The sequence below is a fragment of the Sinohyriopsis cumingii genome, chromosome 13 (genome assembly GCF_028554795.1).
Source record: "Sinohyriopsis cumingii isolate HCF-2022 chromosome 13, ASM2855479v2, whole genome shotgun sequence".
Lineage (NCBI taxonomy): Eukaryota > Metazoa > Mollusca > Bivalvia > Unionida > Unionidae > Sinohyriopsis > Sinohyriopsis cumingii.
In genome coordinates, this window is record NC_142973.1 from 11889104 (window position 1) to 11907184 (window position 18081).

The window sequence follows — 18081 nt, forward strand, 5'->3', positions numbered from 1 at the left end:
GCCTTAACACATGTTGTGACCAGTTTGGGGCTAATTATTAAATTGTGATGCTTACATCAATGATGTCATCATCTACAATGACACATGGAAAGAACATTTAGCGACAATTTGGAAATTCTCTGACAGCCTCACTGATGCAAGTTTAACAATTTATTCAAAAGTGAGTTCTGGCGTGCTTGTGTAACATTTCTAGGACATATCGTGAGGCATGGACAACTTAAACCTATAGATGCAAAGGTCATGGCTATCTCTGAATTCCATGTGCCTGTTAGTAAAAAACAACTGATGAGATTTTTAGGTCTGGCTGAATACTACTGGAAATTTTGTTCCAATTTTTCCAAAACTGCTGAACTCCTGATAAATTTACTGAGCAAGAAAACCAAGTTTCATTGGACTGATAAATGTCAGGAAGCTCTTTATAAGTCATTGGACTGATAAATGTCAGGAAGCTCTTTTTAAGTTAAAAGCCATACTTAAGAGGGCACCAGTTCTTACAGTTCCAAATTTTAGTCAATCATTTAAACCGTCTGTTGATGCAAATGTTGGGGTTGGAGAAGTACTGATTCAAGAAGATGAAAATGGTGTTGATCATCCAGTGTGCTATTTGTCTAAGAAATTAAATAAGCACCGAAGAAATTATTCAACAATCGAGAAGGAATGTTTAGCTTTGATACTGGCATTACAAGATTTTGAAGTTTACATTAGTTCAGCTCCTTCGATTATTGTGTTTAGTGATCACAAACCCCTTACTTTCATCAGAAAGATGAAAAATAAAAAATAAAAACTACTAAGGTTGAGTTTGTTGTTACAGGAATAAAATATTCACATCAGGCACAATAAAGAAAAAAAAGACAATTTAATAGCAGATGCACTTCCCTATGTATAAAAATATTATTTCATGTACACTTTGGATAATTCAAAAGCTTTTATTTTTTTTTTAAACCTCATATATAATTAATCTATGGTAAACAGAAAGCTTTATTATATAATTCTTTATTTTTCTATTATGGGAAAAGTGTTATGTATATTTGATTTAATTTATATTTAATTTAATTTAATTCTAATATCTTTTCTATTCCATTATATGGTATTGTAATATAACTTTATTTAATAGAACAGAATTCAGTTCTGAATGATTTTTTAAAATTTATTTTTGATGTAAACAACTTCATAGAGATATTGTATCTAATGCTGACCTAGTTCCTGACCTTGATTCAGAACCAGTACGAGTTGTAGTAAACAACTTTTTAATATCTTTTTTTATTGTTTCTCAGAGTAAGATTCATAAAGTGGAATCGAGGCCATACTGGGAGTATGTGACAAATAACATGTAGCAATTGTTACAAACTCTGGTTTTTCCAGAGGATTGACCCACATCTGGGCATCTGGTTTGCATTGTAGCTAGATTTGTTATTGACATTTTGAGAAAGAATAGTCATTAGTGCCTTAACACTTGAGAAGATAGTGTTTTACGTTGTGACCAGTTTGGGGCTAATTTTTTTGTTTAATTTAATTTATTTGGATTACAAGTTTGTTTTTGCCTGGAAATACTAGTACTCTAAATTAATTCTTGGACAAGGACATTTATCAAATTTTACAGATTCAAGAACTGAAATATTATTTTTTTGTGATTCAACAAAGAACTGTTGACAAATCAGTACGACGTTGACCACAGCATACATCATCACCTTCCATTTTGGATTTCATTGGGATTCGAAATCAGTTTCATTAGGACTTTTTATTACTAGGACTTTTATTTTTAATTCTTGGATTATTTTTGGATTTGATTCATAGAACTCTTCAGTGGATCTGCCCAACGGATAAAACACATAACACAAGCCTGCAAACATTAAAGGCAGTTTTTCTGTGCCTTTTACAAAGTGTTACCAATCTTCACATGTGCACTCTTGAACTTATTTTGCGAATGGCACAGGGGTGCATTTGGGAGAAACCACTTAATAAATGAAAAAGAAATATGTAAAATCTGGAGTTTTTATACAAAACTTATGACAAAGAAAGTTACTCACATTCATAGGCCCGTTTCAATCCCTGAAACAGTATTAAAGCTGCTGGCACAATCTGAGAAGCTACTTCTGCAACATCTGCTGGTCTATTGGCACTGTCAATCCCAAGTATTGAGCACAATCCTAATACACAGATCTTTCTGTCATGTAAGCTGAAATGCAAGAATGGACACATGCTGAACATTTTCCAAAACAGGATTGTAATCTTGCACCCATTTCAGAATTACAATATTATAGGAGTAGATCAAGAGTATCATGAATGGCTTACTAAATAACAATCTAGTGTTCAAAAGTCTCCTATGTATGTACTATTAGCATTGTTGATTACTGATGACATGTCTCAATAACCTTGACCTTGTGTCAAGGTATGCTATCAAGAACTAAACCTGATATGCAGGAACCATTACTGTCTCATTAACTTGTTTGAATTACCATGACTGTGATCTCTGACTTTTTTACAGCCTAGAATCTAGGGATTTCTTTGTTACAAGCCATCCACAAAGCTTAGTCAAGGAATTTATTCTAAATTTAAAGTTATTCTGCAAAACTAATTTTTAAACTGTAGATGACGGAGAACTAATGTTAATTTGTGGAAACAATTTTTCCTCTTTCAGTCAGTGATCATTTCCTTTGACCTTTTGACCACAGCACTGATAGATTTTTGTATTATTTCCATGTCTACTAGAGTGAGATGAAGAGCATTTTACCCTTGTATCAGAAAGGCGAGAATTGCTTTTGGATGCAGGCAACTTGTGTATGCTGTGAAGTATCCCTCACTTTCAGGAACCAACATTTTCATACCGAGTACCAGTAATCATCCAACCCCCTACATTAGTGGGTGTGTGAGACTTCCTTACTACATACACTTCTAATTAAGCTAGCCACTTCCCTACACTGGGAAATGCCCTAGATCCCTCCTAGGAATATAGAGGGTCCTCCAGATATTAAGAGAAAGAAGCTGGATGACCCTTCTTCCTGACCCTAGAGGCCCAGCAACTTTCGGTCAGTCAGAAACCTTGTCAGGTGTCAAACAACAAATGGGGTAGCTCTCCATGTCTACATGTGCAGTTCATGCAAAGGTGTGTGCATGTCCCCCACGCAGTTTTTATATTTCGCCAGTTACCAATAACTGTTGGCATGATAGAGGAAAAAAAAAAACAAAAACAGGAACAACAATTTTGGTAGGAATTACTTCTACCATGCCTGGTTACAGTTAACAGTGTTTTTTGTGTGGTTTTGAAGGTTTTAATGCAATTTTTTCTAAAACACGATAAGCTATATATGGCAGCCAGTATGTCTAGTGGAGGAAAAACCTAAGACATTCAGGGGAGAAATACTGACCCATGGGAAGCTACTGGTAAGCTTTCTCACATTCCTGTGTTGGTCTAACCATGACTTGAATCATGCAGACCGAGGTGAGATGTGTGAGCTGTAAAAATGAATGCCTTTGGCCACTTGGCCATCTGGGGCCCATGGTTACAATTAGAGGGATAAAACATAAGCACTGTTTCAAGAGACACACTTAAAAGCCTCAAACTCAAGAAAAAGGGACACAATAATGCCAAAATAAAGCAAGAAGTTGGGAGAATAGAGCACAAAAAAAATGTGACTGACAGAATTAACCAAAAACTGCATGTGATTGGGATTTTTAATGTAGCTTCAAAAAAATTTCAGTCATATCGCTACAATGTCTGCAGTGTGGCAGTTTATAGTGATGTCTTGCACTGGGGCATCATGCTACATGTCTGCATGTCCCACCCAGTCGCATTATCCTGATACCAGGCAGACCAGTCCTAACACTAACCTCTTAATGCTGAGTGCTTAGCGAGGCAGCTGTCAGTACCATTTTTGTAAGTCTTTGGTATGACACGGCTAGGGTTTGAACCCACGGCCTCCTGCTTCTGAGGCAGACCCTCTAATCACTAGGCCACCGGAGCAGTCGCCAAAAAATTCAAATGATGGAAGTGTTGAGTGCCAGAAACCCATGTATAAGTGCACAAAGTCCAAGGAAAACGAGGACCATATTCTGATTGTTGAAACTGGAAAAAGGAATTAGACTCTGATCATGGTTTTTTTTTACTCAAGACCTCTGTGGGGAATTATTTCCTTGGACTGGGGACTGGCATCAGGAAAAGATGCAGCAACACCATATAAACAGCTAATGTGTTACTGCTACTAACATAAGCATTAAATCTAGTTTTTATTTCATTTTATTTGTTCTTTCATTACTAACCATACCAGTGCTTACAATATTGGGGGTGTGGGGCCGGTTTTCAGCACTCGTGTCAAAATTTTTAGGGTGTCTTTAAATTTGTAGTCTGGAGTAACCATAAAATCTAAGAAAATTGGTACTCTATGAAAAATTGAGAAATATCAGCACAGACTATTAATTCTGTCCATTCTGATATGTATTACATGTCCACATGGCATGGTATCATAATAATCAGTGCAAATATTTAATTTGACAGAGACCAAACGTTTAAATTTGTTGTAATGTTTCAATCCTCCAACTTCCTAATTAATGGCACAATAACCAATAACCACTTGCATCCTAATGCAAGTTAACAAGGCAATTTGTGAACATATTAATGTTTTTGCAAAAATATCACTCAAATAAAGTAAAACTGTCCAATTGAAACTGTCTAAAGAGACTCGCTTCTGTTCATCCTGCCCACCATCTGATCATATAGAACTTTTGGAAAAATTTGTAATAATGTCAGCAGAATAGGCATCATGGCTTGCTAGGACTTGCAAGTTACATTGCTAAAGTCACAATTTTTAACTCCAGCTCTCTCAGAATGGAGACAATGTAATGAAAATGAGAAAAATTAAAATTTATAATATTCTTCTTACGTCTCTGCACAAGGCTTATTTATACTTCACAGGTAATCAAGCCATCATGAACCTAATATTTGGTGTGAATTAAATGAGTGGACAGTTCCATTCTTGAATGTGAGAAGAGTGCAGATGATGCGAAAAACCTCAATGATGTAGAAATATGTAGGATGAGATTGTAAATATCTTGAACCTAACATTATCAAGCATTACACACCGATAAGAATCATGAAATAGAACAACATTGAGAAATGACATAAATTCAAAGCTGAACTACTTTGTAGTACACCTTGGAAATGAGTGGGATGGGCATGCATAGCAAGCACATCTTGTCTCAAAAGTATTTACCCCAAAACTTAATTTTCTAATCTCATTGGGTTGAATGAAGTATATAGAAGTTGCATACAAGGTTTTACTACAAGAAAATTAATTGCACTTTACTCACCCAACAAAACAGTCAACATCATGAAACCACTGTTTCAAGAATTGCTGTGTTATTGAACCTGCTACATTAGGTATTTCTAGTGTTGATAGTATATTCAACAACATTGGAGTGTTGTAATACATTGCTGCTATAACAACTTGAAGACACATGGTTCTCAACTCTGAAGTTAGGACTTCTCTTGTAAGCCTTGTCAAAGCAAGTTCTATGAAGGGTTTAACAATCTGAAAGAAAAGCAAAGCCATAATCAGTATTTAAGATGAAATATATTTAAAAATACTTGTAAAAAAAGCCAAAGATATTAAAATATTAAGCCCAAAGATATTAAAATATTAAGCACAATCATGTAAGAAAGGTATAATGCAAAAAAGTAACTTGAGGGTACTTTTTAAGAGTTCTTGACAATAAGATAACAAAAATACCACCCCCCCCAAAGTAAATAGGACCCACTCCAAAATTAAGTTTTTATTAATTATGTACAGCTCTCTATTTACACAAATTATTGATTAAAATCCTATTACAAAAATGACCAATCACCCCAACAATGCAGGAACAATCCTTACTTTCCATGCACACAAAAAATCCCAATCATGCCTTAAAACAGATTATAAAAGAGAAAATATGTAGCTTGGTGTGGTAGGTGGAGGTAAAACTGATTTGAATAGTGCAACACTTACCTGCTAAAACTGCATTGCTTACCATTTCTGGGACATCAAATCTCTAGATCCAGAATAGAAAAGAACAAGACCCTAGTCAAATTCTTTAGCCAACATACAGAATGACCACCCCATATGACTTGGATTGAGACTACAGGACATCAAAGCAGGGTTGGAAGAGGAACTCTTTTTAGTAACAGCAAACAAGAAGGGCGTTATGTAAGCTGTGTGAGTCGGCAACTGACAGTTTATACCACGATGAACTCAGAAAAAACAATGTTAAACTCTTATAATTGAAATTTTAATTATTTGTTATGTTATTTTGTTTGCATCATTAAAAAACAGAAATCTTAATTGAGCGTAGTAATACATGTTTGGGGTTTTTCTGTTACGTAGCTATTTATAGCACTTGGGATTTTCTAGCTTGATCACAATAAGGTCATCATAATACCAGTCCTTCAACCAATGGAAGCCAAATTATTTCAAATATTTTTGTTTGTTTGTTAGAATGTTGTTTTTCTTTAATGCTTACTTCATTTCTGCCTTAACTGGCGGTGTTTATCTTATGCTGTACACGTGACTATTTATAGAAGTGGAAAAGTAGTTCTCCCTACAGTTCATACAGAAATGAACGCAATTCGTTTTGATCATGTGGTAACATTCTGACCAATGGAAATGTTACTTTCCTGTACCAGCTACTGGCATTGCAATTATTACATAATTAAAATAAGTACAACCCCCGAGCAAGACATTAACTGCTATTATTGCATTGTTTAGTTTACCAGCTGATGGAGGTTGATGTTTCCAAACAAAAACTGGTACAAGGAAACTGTACTCTGAAGGTCATCAAAGGGCAACAGTTGAATATTTCACTCAGCAATTTGAAATTTCAAGTCATAAATGTGATTATTTTAATCACAACTTGTCAACCCCTGCCACATCCATATTGGGCATAACATTTTTATAACAGCCATGTGAAGGAAAAAATTAATTTTTTGTGACCAATTCAAGCTGCTTCCACTTACGGAGTCTACTTGGCCAGGACACTGTAACAATATCACCTCTAACAATTTGGCGGCATGGCATTCTGCATCTTCACCTACATCTGCAGATAGCACCTACAAAATTATATATGTATTTAATATAGAGGCACTACATGCATTGTTTTTGTTAAGAAAATAATCTAAGTGATATCACAATTCTCTATTTAAATGAAGATCTACCATGCAACAAAATTATAAAGTTTCCATCCAGACGAATGTGGAGTTTGATTGTGAGCACAATTTTCTGCAAACAGGACATCATCTGAGGATTATAAAAAAGGCAGAAACAGCTGAAGTCACATGAACTATGTGACTTGACTAAATGTGGAATGGGCATCTTGTACATGATGGCAAAAATATATCATTATTCAATAAATACTGAATGAATAACCTTGTAGCCTATGCTTCTCTAAAATATGACCTTCTAACTCCACTCCAAATAGTCAGTCTGTTTCACGGTAAACCTGCCTTCCATTCTATCTGTTTCCAGACCTGCATACACGGAAGTATGTCCAAAAATATACGTCCAAGAATACAGGTCAATTTCAGTGAACATAACACTTTATGTTTTCAGATTTTATAATTTTCATTTTTTGTAGAAATGTTCTGCCAAGAGTAAACTTTTTTCATAATTCATTGCTCCAAATGGTTTTCACATCTATCGTAAAAGTCAAATAGCTCACATATGCACATTTTCTCATTTTAAATTAAATTTAAATTATTTGAAAGAAGCGAGGTCAAATACTTGTGCTTGCTATAGCAAGCAGTCATGTAGTGGTTTATCAGACATGATCTGATGTGGATTAAGACTGCACTGTTGTGCTAAATGCCCAATCATGCAGATGATGATGACAACAATGCTGCATAACATTTTCAAAATGATTTAACTGCCCTTCAAAGACAAATAAATGTTTGTGATAACGGCCATGATGACATCAATCAACACAGTAACAAGATATACTAGATTCAATGGATGGCGCAATATTTTGAAAATGCGGAAAAAGTGGGGCAAAATTTGTCCCAAGCAGTAGTGATATTAGTAAATTCAGGGGTGTGGGCACGAGTTCCTGTCCTCTGCAATATGAAGGAAAAAACATTACTGCCCAAGGTGAATCCTGAAGTGTGGAACAAATTATAGGAATAAAACAAGAATTTCAGATCTTAAGCTATAATATATTCAAAGCCATCCAGTGGCTTCATTCCTGTGATGCAAGCCATAGAAAAACTTCTCATTACCGTGCCACCACTAAATCAAAACATATTTAATCTGGACAGCAGAAACCTTTGACTTTCTTATTCTTTTGCGCACAAATTGTCTGTTCACAGGAGGTCGCTGCCCCTGGTGTCAATAGGCAGACATCTTGACATAAATCACAAAAACAGTTTCTTCGAAGATCGCCAATGGAATCATTAGAACAAGCTTGATACGATACTTCTCAAGTGATGCATGAAGTACATGTATGTCTAATGCATAGGGTCACATTCTCTACACACTACTGCCTGATCATCAAGAAAAGATGTTGTAGGGTTTAACGTGATTTTTCAGCACACGACAGCCTATACATGGCGGCCAGTATTAATGGTGGAGAAGAATCCAGGAAAACACCGGAAAGAACCACTGACCCACGAGAAGTTACTGGCAAGCTTTCTCACATACCCACATCAGCCGAATCCAAGACTCGAATTCACACAGAGGTGAGTTGGCAGTGATCAGTAACAGAGAGCACTTTAGACCACTCAGGGCCCCCATCAAGAAAAGTATGCCCCACCTAACCCTTCTGTGTACAATGACAAAGAAAGTATTGAAGAGCCTAAGCCTGTTTTACCAATTCATAATGACATAATTTGCCAATTTTTTCAACAGGCTTAGAAAGGCATAGACTTGTTTTAACTTAAATAAATGGATAAAAAAATCTGGAAAAAGATCATTTTAAAATGGACACCTTGAAACCTGCAATTTATCTAATGAACCAACATGGCTGGTTTGCTTTTATGGACTTGGAAGATGCCTATTCCTCATTAAAGCAGCCTGCTCATCTACAAAATATTTTTGACATTTTTAGGGGTTGGGAGAAAGGATACATGTTACCAATTCAAGTGTTTACTATTTGCTCGTCCATTTGAAAGATAGTGTGCAACGATGTTGGTTGTCTTGACAACAATTTATCAAATGGAGATAGCCATCAAGCACATGACCAAATTGTGAAGGCTTGGCAATCTGACGGATAATTTGTGACAAAATAGACATCCAGACAATTCAAGTTTTGTTGATATGACAATATGGTTTACTCCAGGGAATGCGCTCCTTCATTTTGGAATTATGTTCACAAATTACAAGGAAAGGATTTGTTAGTCCTCGTGAATTTGTAAATCTTGTAGAGAAATTAGTGGCCGGTAAACCAGGTGTTAAATATGTCCCTTTTTCTACAAGGACTTTGAAAAGAAAATAAGGATGAAATGGAAATTTTAATGCAATCATCCAACTGTTCCTTTGTCTAAAACAAAGCTTGGGATGGTTGTTATTGTTGTTGTGGGGTTTAACACCATTTTTCTGCACACGATAGGCTATACATGGCGGCCAGTATTAATGGTGCAGGAAGAACCCAGGATAAGCCCGGAAAGAACCACCGACCCACGAGAAGCTACTGGGATGGTAGATTCAGAATGTCCATGTAAGTTTTAAAACCATTTCAGTTAAACAACTGTAGTTCACACTGTGATTGGTGTAGTGGGACAGATTAAAATGATTTCACAGAAACATTCACATAAGGATATCATGTTAGTAGAGATAAAAAAAATATCACACAGGATATTTAGAACTTGAAGCAGGGTTTCTAAATTTGTCCACATTTTACAGCTCACTCAGAAACATGTTCAACTAACAGTATAATTTCACCAGCACTGAAATGTGTGACAACAAGAGTCCATCAAAAGGACTGATACTCTACTGTCCATAACAAAATTCCAGAAATTTGAGATAAGACCATTTCTTTCTTTTTAACTGTTGAATGTTAAAACCATGTGTTAGTTTTGAGCAGTAACCAGATTGTCAAATTTTCAGCTCTTGTGGCCACAATGGCTATCAGATTGGCACCATATTAATTCAGGACCAAGTAGACATCATGCCAGGTCTTCTCACAAAAGCCCAGTGTTGATAGTTTTGTTAAGGAGCACTGATAACGATTTTCAAGATGATCATTGTGGCACGATATTGGAGGTAAGATTGGCACAATTTTCCATGTTGATTTGATATTCTTTATCATGCATAGTATGAATGCTGGCATGGCAAAAGATGTGTTGCACATAATCAATGGAAAATAAAATGAAAACTAGAACCACAAGATAAGGAAATTCAACAAAATGCATATTTAATGCATATAAATAACTTATTCCAGAAATAAAGAAAGTTTAATATTTGTTTGTGTCCACAAGACAGCATTATAACCCAGGGTTAAACCCTTGCAACCATTGGATATTCTCCCCAAGACAGTATCAGGACAAGTCATCCATGCCACTGGACAAGAATTCTATTGTCTATTCCACATACCTAATAAAAAATTCTGGATAGATATTAAACCCATGATAAAGGCCATCTTTTTGTAAGAGATCAACTGTGTTTTGAAAGCACAAATTTGATTCTATATTTGATGTTGCAAAAAACCATCTTAAAAGTTGCTCTAAACATAATATTATACAGATCACATGCATACATATATGCATGTACTTCTTGGTTGGGATAGGATACTGAAGCATGCCGTTATCATGCAAGAGATGCCGGAAAGAAAAGACAGTCTTACCGTTTTGCACATATTGTAAATCATTTCTATGTTTTTCGGATCAGATAAAATAGTGGGAGTGTCAACTGTTATGTAGTTGTGAAGAGCTGGCATCATGTCTGGAAAAGACAAAAATATACAACGAATAGTAAAAAACCAAGTAAGCAAGTAAAAAAAGATTGATGTAAATAGCTAGTGCCCTACTGGCAAATTATTGAATTTAATAATTAAGGGAAAAATTATGTTCCAGCTGAAGAACTGAGGACATTTAATCTACAGTTAATCAAATGAATGACAGTAGTAACATGGCTAAAAAGTAAGTTAGCTGTCAAAAAAGTTTGGCAAAACCATGAACGCAAAATTATTGATTATTAAAAAGACAAAATAACAAAATGTTCAAAACTGCCAAACCAGGCTTACCTTACAATCATGAAGTATTATATTCAAACAAGATGAACTTCACCTCTGCACAGTATATGTATTGCGGATTTCGGATTGTGCAATCAATGCAATAAACATGGTCACAGAAGGCATGTAATTCAAAAATTTGAGAGGTCCACTACACCTGGTGGGTGACCACTGTATACTGTGGAGCTCCATCACCAATTTTCATGCAGTTGTAGTGGGTTTTACATTAATAATAATAATAATAATAATGACTTTAAATTATTTAGAGTCATTAATTCTTAGTTGCATAACCAATATACCTTGAGGCCTTCGGTTTTTGTACAATATATACAGTAGAATGTGGAAACAATTTGGCTTAACACTAAATTTATTTGGAAATTCACTGTTTCAAGCTCGTAATACACAAGCATCAGTGTGTGTGTGTGTGTGTGTATGTATGTGTATATATATATATATATATATATATATATATATATATCACAGCTTTTATTCAAAAATACATTTATAAAATAGAAAATGTACAGGCAGAGAAAAGCAGAAGTGTATGTATATTACTTAGACTGGTATGCATGTTCATTTTATTAAAAACAGTGGTTAGTACACAGAAATTTGAATAAACATCATGAAATTCTCAACTTTCAACAAGTCAGGCATTTTGTTAAATTTTCTTTCCAAACAACATTCTCACTACTCTATAAATAACAATATTCAACAATATTTCAATCAGTGAAAATATCACAAATGCTCCTGTTGATAAATGCAAACTAAATAAGTTTTGTCAGGTGAAATTTGTGTTTTACATATATAACAACCTTGTGCGAGATGTAGTGTAATTATTACTAATGTAAGAGGCAACAATGTACAACATGAGCATAAAAAGTGTCATCTATATATTACATTCCATATATAATAAAGAACACTATCTGTCGTGCAGTTTCCTACAATTGTAACTTAAAATTTGGTCACTGTCAATAATTCAACATCCAAAGCAAAAACTACAAATAATAATTGCATTGGAGGTGTGAACCGTATTTTTTAAATCATCTGTTTCGATTTAGAGAATTTAAATTTGATCAAATTTAGAGAATTTTGATGGACACAATTTGTCATTTCGTGTCTGACGTATCTTATCACATTCTGTCACAAGATGTCATGTAAATACTGAAAGGCAATAGTGACAATAATATGTGATCAAAATGTTTTTCTTTCATGGATGGCAAGTCTTGAAAACCTTGCCTTCAGACAACCACAATGGCTCTTAATATAATTTGGCCAACATACCTGTGAAATAATCGATACCATCTTTCTGGAACATTTCATACAGCATAGCAAAGACCTGCCACATAGGCTGGGAGATTTGTGTGCTGGTCAGGCTGTAGATCAGGGACAGAACCTCTTCATAGAAGTCTGGTGGGAAGTTAAAATAGAAAAATGATTAAAGATTCCTAGAACAAAATGTTTCCTGAACACAGTAATTCAATTTCATCCATTAATTGCTCTAATCTTTCTTGTAAAAGTTAGCATTATTTGGCACCAAAAAAATTCACAGAACTCTCACTTGTATGCCAAGTTGTTGTTGTTGTAGGGTTTAACGCCATTTTTCAGCACACGATAGACTATACATGGCGGCCAGTATTAATGGGTGGAGGAAGAACCCAGGGAAAACCCCCAGAGAGAACCACCGACCCACAAGAAGCTACTGGCAAGCTTTCTCACATACCCACATTGGCTGAATCCGAGACTTGAACCCACGCAGACAGAGGTGAGATGGCAGTGATCCATAACGGAGAGCACTTTAGACCACTCGGCCACTCAGGGCCCCTGTATGCCAAGTAACTTGTAAACAAGTACTGCTGAATGACTATGCTGAGTCGTATTATGACACACAAAAACTCAACAAGTTTTAGATGTCCACAAAGTTTGGTAGGTTTCTAAGGGTGATGAAATGGCATACATATCTATGTGTTTAGGTTGATCACAGCATTGGGGGTTTAGCCAAAATTTACAGTTCTTCAGATTTAATTCATCTAATTATTTAAAACCTCTTCATGTAACTTATTTATAATCTGAATATTACTTTCATTCTGTGCCTGTGACTCACTGATGCTGCAAGTTAGTGCCAAAACAAATTCCAGATTTTACAGTTTGAATATTCATAGTCTTCATTTTGTACTGAAATACAGATTGACAAACGAAATGCTTACTATCATCATGACTGAATAGGGCTGAATCAGAATGCATGAAACCAGAACTTAGACTTCTCTCACTCTCCCATTTGCAGAATTACAAAGCTATGTAAGCTTTCCAAGATAAAAACTTAGTAGATGACATTTTAAACAAGAGGAGCTTAACAAGGGATCAATGCTCTACTTTTTGAGAATAATTTCCAGTAATTCAAGGCAAAGCCATTTCTTTCTTTTAACTGCTGTGTAGTGAAACTGTCTCTGATATTCTTCTGTGAGACAAAGATTTTCAAATTAGCTGCTGTGGTGGATATAGTGAATGTCAAACTGGCATCATTTTAATTTAGGCCTATGTAGACATTTAAAGTTTTTTGTGAAAACTCGTCAAATCAAGAGTTTTGACAGCCATATTGGATGTCTAAGGACCAAGTGTACATTACAAGAAATCTTTTGTTGCCTTATGTTACGTGTTTAGGCTCAAATAAACAGTAACACAAGAAACAGTGAAAACAACAAGCTTTGAAAAAACATAATTTATTTTCCTGGAAAAATTCTGTAAAAATTAAAAAATATGAACTTACTGTATTAAGAATCAAATCCAAAAATAATCCAAGAATAATCCATGAATAAATTTTTTGAAGTCCTAATAACAAAATGTTCTAATGATTTCAAGTTTGATTCCCGAACAAAGAATCCAAGATGGAAGACGATGACGTATGCTGTAACCTGTAGTGTCGAAGTCTACAGTTCCTTACAGAAACAAGAAATATTACTCAGTTTCGGAAATCTGAATAAATTTTTATAAAAACTGTCATTGTTCAACAATTGCACATGAGCTCACATATTTTCCAGGAAAAAAGAATTAATCCTTTTGAATCCTAGTAATCTGAACAGCAAAACATACAACTTTCAGTGTAAGAGCCCAGCTAACACTCCAAAAATATCTCTCCAAAACAAAGGTTATATCGTATTCTAAAACGTGAAAAGGGTTTCAAGCAATCCTGTTCCAGAACTTCGTCGAAATTATGTACTTGTTAAAGATCACATACACCCAGTGTGGCCCTGACTAAAACCAATCATTTTATTCTAAGAAATAAATAAAAAAAATTAAAAATTTGTTTACATCTTAAATCAGTAGTCCCATCATGACCTCGACGTCAATCATCTTAAAATAAAAATAGAAATTATTTGCTACTAATTTTGAATCAAGGTCAGGATCTATGTCAACACCTGGTGTTTACTAAAACAGTCAGGTCAAACTATTTTCTCCAGTGAATAAATTTACATTACAATAGCATGTGATGAAAAATAAAATAAAAATTAAAACTGACAAACAATTAAATTGAAACAAATATATATTAGACCAGACATAATTAAATCAAACATACATAACAGCTGAAACCTCATGTTGCTATCCCTTTCAATTTTGGAGAAGCAGCAATAACATGATTTTCAAGATGGCTTCCATGGTGGCCATATTGGATATCAGATTCAGACCATTTTCATTTGGGACCAACTAGCCATCATAATAAGTTTCTGGTGAAAACACAATAGTGATATGACCTGCCAACAGTTATAACAAGATTTTCAAAATGGCTATTATGACACCAATAATTCAGAAGTCTTTTAGTAAATAGCCATTGCTGATATGACCATCTATTCAGGAGAATAGTGTGACTTGGACTTTTAATGTAGCTTTAACAATTTTTCAGTCATATTGCTACAATATCTGCAGTGTGGCAGTTTACAGTGATGTCTAGCACTGAGGCATCATGCCACAGACATGCAGCAATATGTCCCACCCAGTCACATTATCCTGATACCAGGCCAACCAGTCCAAACACTAACCTCTTAATGCTGAGCACCAAACAAGGCAGCTGTTAGTACCATTTTTGTAAGTCTTTGGTATGACTTGGCCGGGGATCAAACCCATAACCTCCCGCATCCAAGGCAGACTCTCTAACCACTAGGCCACCAGAGGGGTTAATTTATCTTAAAGATAACCTGGCAGCAAATCATCATATCAGTAGAAGTCCATGTTTTGAGGTACTATTCTGACCAGAGAAGAAAAAAATGTGCAGACTCAACAGCTTTAATGCCTGGTTCTTAGCTGTGACAGCTCAGGTCTAGGGCACTGGACTACCTTGGTGTTTCCTTTGGGAAAGGCCATGTATCACCCATTTCTTCTGTATCATGCAGCCAATGATGTGTTAAAATTGCTATACATACAAACACACACAAAGAACTTATTTATTATACATACCAATGATATTTTGTTGCAAAATGATTCCTATGACAGTCAGCACAATGCCCTCAAGTTGAAGCATAATCTGAATAAAAGAGAAAATGTAGTTATCATCCTTTCTGGTGGTAGATTTAGAACATCACAAACTGAAATGAAAGACTAGTTTATGTATTAACCCCACCCCCTTACCATCACAATGGAATATGTGGCTTCACAATTAAACTGATGACACAAAATTTGAACAATTTTTTTTTAAAGCATGTTACCACAAATTTTTCCTTCAGCAAATCAGGTTTGGGAACTAGAGTGATATTTACAAACTGAGAAGAAAATATCTGCAGATGTACCATTTGAAGAAGTTTCAACATTGGAATTCCTTTCGTGACTCATGGAGAAGCTGAGAGAACATACATTCCATTATCTCAATTACCTCTTTATGTTCTTCCATCACAGTTAAGATAGTTTCCATTGTGTTTAAGATGCCAAGTGCAGTTATTGCCTTTTCTTCTGAGCCATCCGAGTCTGATTCCAACACTACAGCAAACGTCTGGGCCTGAAATAAAAGCACACAAAATTCCTTCATTACAACGTTGTTATATAAGGTATTTTTGGATGCAACAAAATGGAGGAAAATAACATTTGTGAACCTGATGTCTCCCTGTGTCTTTGCATCAATGTATTCTCCATCCTGTACATGACATGCAAAAGTTGTGACTCAAGATCTGTCCCTTTCTGATGCTGCAGTGACAATCTTGCTAGTGGCAGGAAAATGACATCTACATTTTACTTGGGCAGCAAAGCAGAGACCAAAAACTGACACTTATAAACATTTTCATGTACACAAATTCCTTTTACTATAGTCTGACAATACAAACCAGTTTGTTTGTACCCCCTACTGATTTAAATAATGGAAACCTTTATTGCGATAAAAAGTGCAAGGAATTTAGTTAATTAATTCACTAATTTATTGTTTCTAACTTGACTGTGAATAGAGTGGCCCTAACACCATTATCATATGCGCATTTCATGCTTAATGGAAGTTTTCAGTGTAACAGACGGACATGCTCGGACCCATTTCCACTTTCTGGACAAGTACGTTTTCAGCAAAGGGGTGTGTCACGACTAATGATGTACATACATAAGTTGTCTGCTTCTGATATTTACAATGTCGAATCAAGCAAAGGAAAATAATAACAACAAATTTGCTTTTCTTGTGGATTTTAACAAGCGATTTGATTTCTATGTTCATATATTCAAAGGGATATAATTCCAAATTCTCTATGTTATGTAATTTACGGAATTATCCGGCAGTTGCCGAACATGATGAACTACGTCATTATGTTGTCTGATGGAAATAAACTAGCCTATAGTGTATGCAATATGGCACCATGTTAGTATGCAAAGTCCGTTAAGCATGAAAGGGTGCAGGGGATGCCAGCATTAGTGCCATTCTAGTCACAGTCAGGTTAGAAATTGTAAATCAGTGATTCAGTTGACTTAGTCCTGTGCACATTTTATCACAATAAACATTTTCGTTATTGAAATCGGGGATATATAGTCAGACTATAGCTGAACAGCTCTTTACATAAATAAGACCTTTATCAGTATATGATCACCTGACAATTTATTTTAAAAAAATCTACAACAATAAAAAAAATTCAATTAGAAAATTGTAACTATCCATAAACACTAATTAAATCACTTAAAAGTTTCATTCCCACCACCCCTTCTTTGTTTGGTCACAGAGCAAGATGCAACCTTGGTTTTCTAAACAACCATTTACTTCCTTACAAGATCTGTTCTACTTGAATGTTTTCTCATGCTACAACCAGTCATGCTTGCCAACTGGGTTCTTCAAAATTACACACACAAACTCTCTCACACACGCACACACAAATGCACGCAAAGCAACAAACAGTAACAACACCTATCGCTTTAAGATATAACAAAATTTGAAACAAAAATCCTGTAACCTTATAAAGAACAAAGTTTACTGATCTGTACAATACCTACTCCCAAATGTACAAAGCTAGAAATCCAGAGTTGTATGAAATGAAAACAAAGCCAAATACGGCCATACCAGATGGGTCATCATTTCCACAGCTATGGGTATCACATCGTCTACATAGGTACAAACTAGGCGCTGCATGACACCTGTCAAATCATCATTTTCAGTTTCACGAATGACTTTTAGCAACTCTGGAAGGAAAGAAAAAGAAAATCTGTTTTTCTAAAGTATGCAAACTCCCACTGCGGACCAAAAAAGTCTAAATACCATAATATGGTTCCCCCCACTTTATAAAATTTGTAAAGCATGCAAACTCCCACTGCAGACCAAAAAAATTTAAATACCATAACAGGGTTGCCCCACTTTATAAAACAAAACTGACAGTTGTTAACCTGGATGAAACTGACTTTTTCAAGGTTCACTTATGACCCTTACTTATTAAAACTTAATATCATATTGGC

At 35.2% G+C, this 18081-nt stretch overlaps 1 protein-coding gene across 1 annotated transcript in view; it reads right to left on the reverse strand.

Moving 5' to 3' along the window:
- The window catches only part of LOC149784946 (importin-7-like), a 119976-nt gene that overhangs the window by 23901 nt on the left and 77994 nt on the right, over positions 1–18081 (reverse strand). The window contains exons 16-23 of the mRNA XM_089978593.1: positions 17693–17811; positions 16043–16165; positions 15631–15697; positions 12466–12591; positions 10798–10895; positions 6983–7075; positions 5305–5525; positions 2028–2176 (exon numbers count right to left, since the gene is read on the reverse strand). Of these exons, the coding sequence (XP_089834719.1) occupies positions 2028–2176; positions 5305–5525; positions 6983–7075; positions 10798–10895; positions 12466–12591; positions 15631–15697; positions 16043–16165; positions 17693–17811 (996 nt within the window). The remainder of the gene's footprint in view (positions 1–2027; positions 2177–5304; positions 5526–6982; positions 7076–10797; positions 10896–12465; positions 12592–15630; positions 15698–16042; positions 16166–17692; positions 17812–18081) is intronic.